Below are 12,321 nucleotides of genomic sequence, written 5' to 3'. Positions count from 1 at the left end.
TTTGCTGGTCATTACCTGCATTGTACAGAGAGAGAAATCTTGTATAAAATTTATATGTAAATAACTGGATATGATAGCAGACTATCTTCCACATACAAAATCATCTGTTACTCTAGATTGAAGTTTAAGATTATTGCGCCTAGTTGAGATTATAGGATCACTGGAATTTTACTATGGCATCTTAGATGTATTTTGCTCTTGTATCTAATAAACAACCATGTAAAAATATGTATAACTATGTAAAATTTTGATAGCTTTTTTTGCTTCATATAACCCTACATCATGCTTGATTTGAAGTAAAATGGAAAAAGCAACATATTTACTATATTAATTGCTGTCCAGTATTTTCAAATAAAAAGTAATCATGCTGCAAGTGAATTTGGTGTGAGATGCCTTGAGAATAATTGTTTAGGGTTTTTTTTGTTTCTTTTGTTTGTATTAATATTTCAGGTTGGAAAAATATCTAAAAACAAAAAGAAAAAACTGAAGAAAAAACAGAAGAGACAAGCTGAGCTGTTAGAAAAACGCCTGCAGGAAATAGAAGAACTAGAGCGAGAAGCCGAAAGGAAAAAAACAGAAGAAAATGTAACTTCAGCTGTACCATCAAATGAACAAGAAGATGAGTACCACCCAGAGGTGAAACTAAAAACAGCTGATATAGAAGAGGTAGTAGATGAGGAACCTGGAAATGATGATGGTTAGTATTACCTGCGTTTATTGACCCTGAATTTACAGTTTCAGAGGGGAAAGTAATTGCAGCATTGCATCTGGTACAATGAACAAAATCTCCAAACTGTCCTAGATCGTTAAGTTTCATTTTCTCCTGTAGGTAAAGTCATAGCTACAAAGTCTAAAAAGGAAAAGTCAAACCTACTGTAGAAGTGAAGAAAAACATCAATAGCAATCTAGCTATCAAATCCCACAAAAAAGCACACAGAAAACTCAACAGCACAGTCAGCTGTCATACCACATTAAGTGGCATAACCGAGTATCTTGGTGAGATAGAAGAAAAATAAGTCAAATTTGTATTCTGTAACATTAATGTAGTTAATGTTTTCCCCTTTTCTTGTTACAATGTTTGTTGTAATGATCTATCAGGTAATAATAATTGCAGCTTCTTCACTAAAATTTTTAAGATGTCTTGTTAAAATTCTTGTTTAGTCCCGGTGATTTGGAATATAATTGTTATGGTCCAGCTCCATTCTGGCTTCCCCGGTTTTCATGTCAACTTTCTCCAATTCAGATAAAAATGTAACTACTGAGACTGTCTTTTGTTTTGGATTAGTATTGTTCTGCTCTTACTGTGAATTTTCCTAATTCTGTGATGACTCCCTGTTTGACACAGATTGGGTTATAGATTTGTAAAGCTTGCTTTCAAGGCCTCATATATGCCCCCTTCATAACATTCTTCTCTTCTGAATGTTCCCTCCTGAACCACTTCCCATTGTTTATTTTTTCCAACAGCCTTATTAGTTCTTTCTTTTGCCTTTAATTTAGATTTTAAGGTCTTTGCATATTTCAGTGTTTCCTTTTGTGATATGTCAGAAGTCAGGTAGTTACTGAAGAGTTAAAAATTATGAATGCCTTATTTCAAAGTGGTATATTGATGTATGATCTAATGTGTTGCTCACTGAAATTTTTCAGGTGAAGCAGAAGATCAGGATGAAAAAGAAGACACAGAGAAAGAAAACACTGAAAAAGATGACGATGTTGAGCAGGAACTTGTCAACACTGACCCTACAGACCCTAAGTGGATAGAATCCCCCAAAACAAATGGCCATATTGTGAACGGTCCATTCCTATTGGAACAACAGATTGAAGATGAAGACGAGGAAGAGGAAGAATGTCCAAATCCAGAGGAGTATAATCTTGATGAGCCAAATGCAAAAAGTGATTACTCTTATAGCAGCTCCTATGAACAGTTCAATGGTGAATTGCCAAATGGATGTCATAAAATTCCTGAGTCACAGTTCTCTGAATTTTCAGCTTCGGTGTTCTCTGGGGCTCTAGAGTCTGTAGCTTGTGGTTCTGCTGTTTCTGAAGGATCAACTGTAACCGAAAGAGAGGAGAGCAGCCCATCTCACGACAGGAGCAGAACAGTTTCAGCTTCGAGCACTGGGGATTTGCCAAAAAGTAAGTATTCCTCTTAGTGGCATATACCATGCTTGAAGTGTCTTGGAGCTGTAGGTGATGTCTTATGAGTAGTGGGGTTAAACCTTATGTATATGTTTTATCTGCGTTCAATGACATGTATATGCAGATTTTACTTTTTATTTGGTTCGGGGTTTTTTTGTGAAAATTCAGTACCAAGCCTTATGGGTAGGCTGTCACACACTTCTTTCAGTAACACAAAAGGACCTTTCAATAACAAAGAACTCTATCACACCATTTCCCTGACTTTGATTGAACAATAGGTCTAGCACTTCTCAGTGATGTTGACTTTTGTCTACCTACAGGTGAAGTGTTTTAAATGTTTTTAGTTTCTGGGTCGGTGCCAAACCTACTAATGTCCTGGCCTGCTTCGTGCTTGAGTCTGAAGAGTGCCCACTGAAAAGATGGTGCCTATGTGGCAGTCTGCAGTCAGAGAAATCTGTGCAGACTGCCCCCAAATGCTCTCTTTCCTATGCACTCTCCAGACTTGGGGAGGGAGGTAAGATATGGGGTCAGATTAACTGTAGCTAAGGTTGGGGTACAGCTGCAGTGCACTACTGGGAACCCTTTTTTCCTTGCTGGATGATTTAATCTTCTTGGTTTCATCTACACTGAACATTTTTCTCATTGAATCATACATCATGTGAATGCAAAATCTCAATTACGATTATTTTAAATTTAGTATTTCATCTTAGAAGACTTTTGGCAAAAAGGCAGAGCAGGTATCTAGAAATGAAGAGGAGGCTTTTAAGTTAGTTTGGTCCCAAAGCATTCTGGTGAATTTTGACCTCCTAGGACCAGGTTTCAAGGAAAAGCAAATGTATTCATTTTGAATGGCTTTTAGAAATAGAGAGGGGGAAAAAAGACTTTTGATTTGGGTTGATGGAAGACTTTTCTCTAGTAGCATGAGTGTGTATTACATTAAAAAAAGAGGCAAATAAGTGGAATAGAAAGGCAAAAAATTGTAATAGTCTCATTAAAGGCAATAGGTTAGCTAAGCTTACTTTAAGTAAATTGGATTATTTTTCTTGCATTCAAACCTGGGAGTTTGATAGACGGAGCTTGGAACACAATGCAAAAACATTCTTGCTAAATTCAAACAAATCTACCATCTTAAATTTTAAGAGGAAAGCAGAACTGTGTTCGGTTTTGGGTTTTTTTCCCTGCTGTAGAACTTGTTTTTAAGGTTATTACATAAGTTATTGTAGATGAAATATTCGCATTGACAGGTCAGTCTACACAGGAAAGAGAAAAGGAAGTTTATAGTGGCAAGTAAGCATTATTCCCATAGTTTAAGGGCAGAAGGTGATCATGAGATCATGTAACCTGACTTCCTTTTATAACAAGCCAGTAATACACCATCTAGTAAGCCCAGTAACCTTTATGTTTGGTTTAAAACATACTTTCCAAAAAGATACCCGCTCTTGATTTGGACAAATGAAATGATAAAAAATCTAGTGTGGTTGAGGTGTGTTCCACTCGTCAGTACTCAGAATTGTGTCAGAAGAATTGTAGCAAGTTTGGATTTGTCTGGCTGCAGCATCTAGCTATTACTTCTTGTTATATCTTTTCTCAGTCATATTAAAAAATTCTGTAATATGCTGTGCTTTCATTCATTAATGGTTCTTTTTTGTTTCAACCAGTTCCTCTCTTAACCTTTTATTAAAACTCGACAAGACAAAGTCTTTGTCTCTGTAAGGCATGTTGCCAACCCTCAACTCATGGCTTTTCTGTATTCAGTGTGGTTTTGGACATTTAAATTCTGGCCACCAGAACAGCTCAGATCCAAAACTTTTGCTTGTAAATCCTATGTATTGAAGACATGGAAGGTACAATCTTGGTGTCATTGCAAAGAGCTGGATTTTTGCTGTTGAATTAAATAGCTCCAGGGTATTACACGTAGGTTTTATTTATAGTGCCAGTGGCTAAATGATAAATATATGGGTTTTAACTTCAATAAAGAAAATACTGAGAGACTAAATCTGTAAGCGGATAGAAGAAAATGAGATAGCTTAGGGAGATCACCAAGCCTGCATCAACATTGTCCCAGATGAAGTTACTAAATTTAAGTAGAGATGTACTGAAAAATACGGTCGAGTGTTATTTTTTGATTCAAGACTTTAGAAGAGCAATTCACACAGTTTATCACAGAGCCTGACAGGTAAGGTAATCTGCGGGTAGGCAAGAAATGTGAAATAGAATACAACTGAGTAGAGCTGTATTTCTGGAAAATGTCAAGATCCAGGCAAGTAAGTCTTCCAGTCCATCTCCTTATACTCTGTAGTCCGTGAAACAATGTACAGGAGGTTCCTAGATGCCTGGTAGCCTCTTCCTTTGTGCTGCTGGCATTATATAGGCAGAAAGCCTCTACTGCTGTTTTCCTGGGGTGTAAAATACTCATGCCTCCAGAGAGTAAAGCCGGTTTTGTCATCATGGGAGTAGCTTATCTCCATAGCTGGAGAAACAAACCAACAGACCTTTTGTGCAAAGAAAGAAGAAAGATAGTAAATTCAGCCATAGCTCACTTCTTCCACAGAAAGAGGAAAAGCTGAACGTTATTAATATTGATGGCATCAATAATGATGTTGGGTTAAACAGTAATAAAACAGCTTAAGGTATTTAGAAAGAAGAAAGATACAAGAGTTGCGGGTTATTAAATATTTTTAAATGGTGCTACTTTTTCACTGTAACTTTAGTGCCCTTTTCTTGTATAGAAGTAGACTTTATTTGTTCCTCTCTGTCTAGGCATTGCTATACATTATTAAGTAACATGGTCTCATTTTTTCGGGATACTTGCCTCATTCAGTGCACAGACCAATTTGTGTTCAGTGGATGAGCAGCTATTAAGTTTTTATCTTTTTCAAGTTTTGAACTGCATGACCAAATGCCCTTAAGATAGATCTATTAATTTCCTCATGACTCTCCCCCTCATTCCAGTGTTTGAATGTTTACTAAGTATGCTATCATGCTGAGACTGTGAGAAGAGGAGGTGATATTTCTCAGTTTTACGGAACTAGGACACACAAAAGTGAAAACCAGAAACGCTCACTGATTTTGTGCTTGGGTTGAACTCCTTTGGGTGCTTTTTTGAGAGTACTTACTAAAAAGTACGCTCCTTTTGACTTCACTTTCATTTGTGAACGATCCGTGTTTGTTAAATTCAGAATCCAAGGTCTCATATTCATCTCTCGGAAAATACAGGACATAAACTTCATGAGTTCCTGAGAAAAACACAAAAGTGTAGGCACTTGCCTATTACCTTGTCAGGTCCCTCTGTTAGAAGAAGGTTGAAGAAAGCCGTTTTCTAATATCATATTCAGATGTCTTGCTGATGAGGCTTTTTTTCCCCCTTCAATCCTCTTTATTTACTGCAGTCCTTCACCTTCAACAAGACGTTTTTCAAAGATTTATCTAGCACTATCTTTTTTTTTGCCAGGGCTACTGAACTGAGAAAGGTCCTGTTATTTCTTGAATAATGCATGTGATTGTGTTTAAGAAAAAAATTAGACTGTATTACGCAGCATGCTTGTAAAGGAAGATTTTAATATTAAGCTTACTAGTTCCTGTCTTTTAAGTGCTGGATTGCAACCTTATTCTCTCAGTGTATTTTACTTTTATGCCCTATATTGGTGCTTTTTTTAAACTTGAGTCTTGGACTCCGTTCCAGCTTTTTTAGAGGACTGTTTTGTTGAGGTCACTGCTCATTCTGTCTTCTGCTGTTTAGTCCTGTCTTTTCTTTCCTCCTCTCCCCTGGTGGATCCTGCCACTTTCTTTTCTGGTTGGCCAGTATTTCAGTGCCCTGATGGCCCATTCAGGCTTGCTGTTCCAGCAGTTGAAGATCCTCATCTGATTTCAGTCACTCCTAACTCACCATTAGACATCCTGTATTTTTTCTCCTTGTCCCATGTCTGGTGTATTTTCCTCTTCCAAGTCTTACGCCAGTTTAACAGACCCCATTGGAGTCCCAGGTGCCTTTTGGATCTAGTACCTCTTCCTTACCTTACCACTGGTAGTTTTGGGACAAGGAAACTGAGATGAATCCTCTGCTGCTATGTGATTTGTGATACCTGGGTCTGTCTTCCAAGTCAATCCGCTTTCTTTCCAATGCAATTTAGGAGCTAGCAGGTGGTATGTCAAAACAAAGAAAAGCAACAGTCCTCCAGTGTCACGTTAGGGTCGTCAGTGTCCCAAGAGCCTCTAAAGATTGCAGGATTAATTTGATTAAAGTTCTGCCTTTTTAGTCTGGTTCATACTCAATGCAGATGGAACCTTCAGAGAACTTTGAGTCAACGCTGAATTATCTGTGGAATGGGTGACAGTCTCCTAGGCTCTCAAATTAGCCAGGTTTTGGTGAGTCTTTTTCCCCTTGGGACAGATTTTAAAAAAAGAAAAGGAAAAAAATCCAGCCAAATTTTATTTACCTTAGCCAAGAATGGAAGTGCAGAATTTATTTTCTCAACCAAACTGTTCCAAGAACGTATCTTTCATGTGGAGTTCTTTGAGTTTGAATTTGAACATTTTCTGTCTGAATCTATTCTTGGAAACATATGTACTGTTTTTGCTTAGAAGCTCCTCTGGATATTCTAATAATAGTCATTTGGCAGTTAAAGAATGCAAAAAGTTTGCACTTGAAATGTAAGGTAAGAAATCCTATTTATGTTGCTTTAATTTCTCGTAACAGCAAATGATTTTGATGTCTTCAATGTATTACAAAACTGGATAAAATGTCAAGGCAAAACTGCTTAGATATAATGAATAGAATGTTCAAAATACTAACTACTCTGCATTTTGCTTGTGTTAGCAAAAACTCGTGCTGCTGACTTACTGGTGAATCCACTGGACCCAAGAAACGCAGATAAAATTAGGGTTAAAATCGCTGACCTGGGGAATGCCTGCTGGGTGGTAAGTATAGCTACATCATTTTAGCTATTTAGCCTTCATTATTTAGAACAGGCCTTTTTATTGTTCATTTTTTCCATTAATGTGATTCTTTCTATTTTAGCATAAACACTTCACAGAAGACATCCAGACAAGACAATATAGATCCATAGAGGTTTTAATAGGAGCAGGTTACAGTACACCTGCTGATATCTGGAGTACAGCATGTATGGTAAGAACAATACAATGTGTATTTTATAAGAATAAACCTCCTAAAAACAGTTGTTTATTTAGTAAGGAAACCTGATGAGGATGGTTCTAACATTTTGACACAAATACACTGTCATAAATTATGTCGTATCAGATAGCTACTGATGATTTTCCCCTTTATTTCAGTTTCTCAAGCATTCTTAATCAAAAGGAAGTATTTTGGAGAACATTTCTAATTTTCATTTGATGCATTTTAAACTTGCAGTCAAAAATAAGCAAGTTTGGAGGGAAATACATGTATATTTTAAATGTCAAAGTCTAACTGAAATAGTACAACTACATGTTTCCTTCCCATCTTAGAATCTATGCAACTGTTTGCTGTGTTTCCATTCCTTTTTCTTGCATAAAGTAGCAAAACAGTGAAATACCTCAAATTCTTGCCAAGTGCAGTGAAAACACCAGATTAGGCTTGCAAATCACAACTTTAGATTCTAAACTTTGACAAGAAAGAGTGTAGTTTATTAATAAAATATGTGGTAACGTTCTGTGGAATTAGTTTTAACACAGTAAAACTGAAATTATATATTTTTAGAAATCTTAATAGAAAAAGTAAAAACTTAATCATTCAACTTTCTGAAACACTCTGTAGTATCTCTTTGAGGACGAATAAGCTACATGCATCTTCTCATTAAAGATAGTTTTGGAAATACATTTAGAAATATCTTCCTCTATTTTAAAAGTGAAAACTTATTCAAATCTTTGTATTTTACAAATACATGTCTGAAAAAAGTAAGTGTGTGAGGAGGAGGAGAAGACTCAAATACTAGACACAGTTTGCAGGCGTGGGTGATGAGAAGAATTGCAGAGCTCAGAGGGAGAGGAGGAGGATTGAAAGGAACATAAAATCCTACAGATATTATAAGCTCAGCAAGCCATGTGTTGGAAGTAACTAACCCATAAGTAAAATTGCAAGTATGTTTTCTCTGGAGTTTAATACTAGCTTTTGCTTTAATACACAGAAAAGAACATCCATTTCCAAATTTACTCTTCCATTTGGGGGCAAAATGTAGATTTTTTTCTATTACATTGAAAACAAAGCATAGAAAATATTCCACAGTTTTGGTCCTTAATTCTTTGATTGATTCTTCTCTTAACTAACTGCAAAATTACTATAGAGACTTTTCATTCTTTTTACCTGCCATTTTGTAAACCTCAGTTGAATTTGGTACCTTTTTATGGTATTGAATACCCTGTATTTGTCTTCCTTTAAAGCTGTACCTACCCCCTGCTAATTTCATATACAGTATTGTAGCTGAAGGCACATAGAAAGGCTGAAGTCTGTCTAGGATTGTGTTTAAAGAAAGTGGGGTACTTAATAGCAATATCGCACCTAGGGAATATAATATTCTTACAGTACTTGAGGTCTTCCAGCCCCTTACACTTGAATTCTTTTCCATGTTATATAAGTGTTACTGCTTTCTTCATGCGAGACCTTTCTCAAACTTAAGGAGAAAAAAAAAGCCTAAAGAATCTCTGCCACTAGGGGTATCTTAATTCAGATTCACAATTGTTTATGGAATTTCAGTATTTTAATGAGAAAATTATATTTCTGTTTTCTTGTTATGTAAGCTTTAAAGATAGTAAAGCATTTGAGGCAAAAACACTGGAATTGTCTTCTGCCACAGACTTTGGGTTTTTGCCCTTAAAAAATGCTGTAGAAATCTTACAATCTTACAGCACTGACATACAATTTTTGCATTCAGTTGTCGTCATTGTATAGTAATGTAAAAAATAGAGATCAGTCTCTCAAGCTCACCCCAAAAATGCGTTGTTTCAAACCCCCTCAGGATCTGCTTTCATTCCTGTATGGTTGAGAAAATGGGTCAGAGCACTGTGAGTGCTGATCCTGTATCAGACTGAAAACAGCTCTGAGTAGGGATTGGTTTGAAGACCTTAACAGCTCTTTCTGCAGGGGAACTTGTAACAGCGATTAATGGCCAGGGAAACATTCCTGATGTGGAACTGCAAACTCCCAATTAATGTATTTAGGTTGTCTTTGGAAATTATGATTTGATTCTCTCCAATCCCTGAAGCAGCCAAGAACTGTGAAGTACCGAAGTGTTTTAATGCCATTGTAGTCCCACTTGCTTTCTCAAGTTTGGATTCCTTGTTGTACCTAGATGTGGTTCAGAAAATGCCCTTCTAGGCTACCTTGCTCTTGTTTCATATTTAATTCTCTTTATTCCACAATGTTTATTGTTACATGTGTCTTCAAAAAGATCGTCTGCTGGAGCAGGAGCTGGAGGTGGTGTTTATTTTCAGCCAAAATACAGCTCAGATATCCCATTAGCCATGTTGTCCAAGTCTCTCAAAGGAGAGCAAGGAGTCTTCTTTGTCATGTTGCTTTGCTTGTACAACAAGTCCAAAGTCATTAAGGACATTTTTTGAAGCAGTACTATGTGAAATGAGTGGTCCAGCAGTATTGCCGTGACTTTTTTCTTGGCGAGTTTCCATCCTTCCATCCTTTGCCCAGTGTGACAGTACCAAGCACACATGAAGTGGTGTCCTACCAGCTGACTCTGTATTGATGGCGTGTGGTATTTTTCATTTCCTGCTTTTTTAAAATAATAAAAAAAAAGGTTGTCAGTTAAGGTGTAGCTATATGTTATTAAATGACCTAAGCTTGAGGGTTGTGTTCAGGTTAGGTAAGGAATTGCTCTGATCATATCCATGTGTCAGAAATACTACATTTGTGAATGGGTAGGAAAGGCGCCATGTGGCTTTGCAGTGGGAGCCATGTTACATAATTACAGATCCTGTCCTTCATTCTGATCATGATTTTCATAGAATCATGGAATCATTAAGGTTGGAAAAGACCTCTAAGATCATCTAGTCCAACCGTCAACCCAACACCACCGTGTCCACTAAACCATGTCCCTAAGCACCTCATCAATACGTCTTTTAAATACTTCCAGGGATGGTGACTCAACCACTTCTCTGGGCAGCCTGTTCCAATGTTTCACCACTCTTTCAGTAAAGAAATTTTTCCTCACGTCCAATCTAAACCTCCCCTGGCGCAACTTGAGGCCATTTCCTCTCGTCCTATCGCTTGTTACTTGGGAGAAGAGACCGACACCCACCTCGCTACAACCTCCTTTCAGGGAGTTGTAGAGAGCGATGAGGTCTCCCCTCAGCCTCCTTTTCTCCAGGCTAAACAACCCCAGTTCCCTCAGCCACTCCTCATAAGACTTGTGCTCCAGACCCCTCACCAGCCTCGTTGCCCTTCTCTGGACACGCTCCAGCACCTCAACGTCCTTCTTGTAGTGAGGGGCCCAAAACTGAACACAGTATTCGAGGTGTGGCCTCACCAGTGCCAAGTACAGGGGCACGATTCACTTCCCTCCTCCTGCTGGCCACACTATTTCTGATACAGGCCAGGATGCCATTGGCCTTCTTGGCCGCCTGGGCACACTGCCGGCTCATGTTCAGCCGGCTGTCGACCAGCACCCCCAGGTCCTTTTCTGCCAGGCAGCTTTCCAGCCACTCTTCCCCAAGCCTGTAGCGCTGCATGGGGTTGTTGTGGCTGAAGTGCAGGACCCGGCACTTGGCCTTGTTGAATCTCATACAGTTGGCCTCGGCCCATCGATCCAGCCTGTGCAGGTCCCTCTGCAGAGCCTTCCTGCCCTCGAGCAGATCAACACTCCCACCCAACGTGGTGTCGTCTGCAAACTTACTGAGGGTGCACTCGATCCCCTCATCCAGATCATTGATAAAGATATTGAACAAGACTGGCCCCAAAACTGAGCCCTGGGGAACACCGCTCGTGACCGGCCGCCAGCTGGATGTAACTCCATTCACCACAACTCTCTGGGCCCAGCCGTCCAGCCAGTTTTTTACCCAGCAACTTTTGACTTTGGAGGAGCTTTCTTGTCTCAATTTATCCACTGAATGATAATGCACATATTGCAAGAGTGTGTGCCTAGTATGAATGATGTGAATGCAAAGTATAGTAAGGTAGCATCAGAGCAAAGGTGGTGAGACATTACGCTTTTAAAACCCTTGTTCACAACTGAATCACTGAGCTAGTTCTCTGAACTGGCACTGAAAGAGGGTTCAAAATATTTTGACCTCATTTGTATGGAATTGTGTGCAAATACATCTTGTAGATCTGTGTGTACCCATGACCTTCAAATCATCGATTTCTGACAAGTATTCTCACAGAGACCGATCCAGGTGTGCTCTTCACTCTTCCATCTGTGTGGCTTTTGCTGACAGAAGACTTGCTGCTTCAAAGTTGTGGTCAGGTTTTCCATCTCAGTGGGTGTTGTTTAAGTTTCACAACATGGCTGCCAAACTCTCCCAAATGGGCTTGCTCACAAGCGGTCCGGAACACTCTGCTTAGTAGTAAACAGCACACATGAAGACTGCTTAGCTTGCAAAAATAGAAAAGGTTCTCCATCTGTTACATATCCATTACTGTATCAGATGTTCTAGGTAATGTCTGCATTTTAAAAAAATGACAATAAAACCAGGCCTTTCTTTGAATTAGTTTAGGGTCCATAGAATTTCCATGTCAGAGGTTGACGTCCGGATGTGTACATAAAACACCTCAATCTTTTCATGGGTCCATAGATTTTATGAAGGACTACTTGGAATGCATGGGACCAGGATTCACCTGAGGTCTTAACTTGGTCTTGTGCTTTATTGATCTCCATTTGAGCCTAAGGTTTTTCACTGCCTTTTGCTTGCTAATGAAATAATCTTGCTCACTGGGAATAGCATTGACTATGAGAGTAGCAGAGCTACTGGTTCTTTCATTGGCTGGTATTTATGGCATAAAGTGTGAAGTCAAGCACAGAGATTGTGTTGTATCACAGCAGCAGCAGACTGTCTTTTTTCATCATACTGTTCACTCCTCAGTTTTACTTCGTCTTTAGTAATGAGGATGGAGATGATGATGATGTTTTTAAACAAAAGCCTCTTAATAATGGTGCCCTGAGTGTCCAAAGCATCTGTGTTAATGTGTGCACAGCAACTTTCCGAATACCCCCCTTATGAATTTGGACATGGTATGTTGTGTCT

At 38.6% G+C, this 12,321-nt stretch overlaps 1 protein-coding gene across 5 annotated transcripts in view; it reads left to right on the top strand.

Annotated features, from left to right (window-relative positions):
- Positions 1-12,321, top strand: part of SRPK2 (SRSF protein kinase 2) — a 161,368-nt gene that overhangs the window by 133,386 nt on the left and 15,661 nt on the right. For all 5 annotated transcript variants that reach the window (XM_076328415.1, XM_076328404.1, XM_076328373.1 and 2 more), the window contains exons 10-13: positions 451-697; positions 1,645-2,133; positions 6,953-7,053; positions 7,154-7,261. In XM_076328415.1, coding sequence (XP_076184530.1) covers positions 451-697; positions 1,645-2,133; positions 6,953-7,053; positions 7,154-7,261 — 945 coding nt within the window. The remainder of the gene's footprint in view (positions 1-450; positions 698-1,644; positions 2,134-6,952; positions 7,054-7,153; positions 7,262-12,321) is intronic.

The sequence above is a fragment of the Aptenodytes patagonicus genome, chromosome 1 (assembly GCF_965638725.1).
Source record: "Aptenodytes patagonicus chromosome 1, bAptPat1.pri.cur, whole genome shotgun sequence".
In the NCBI taxonomy this organism is placed as follows: domain Eukaryota; kingdom Metazoa; phylum Chordata; class Aves; order Sphenisciformes; family Spheniscidae; genus Aptenodytes; species Aptenodytes patagonicus.
This window is presented reverse-complemented; position numbering and strand designations above follow the sequence as displayed.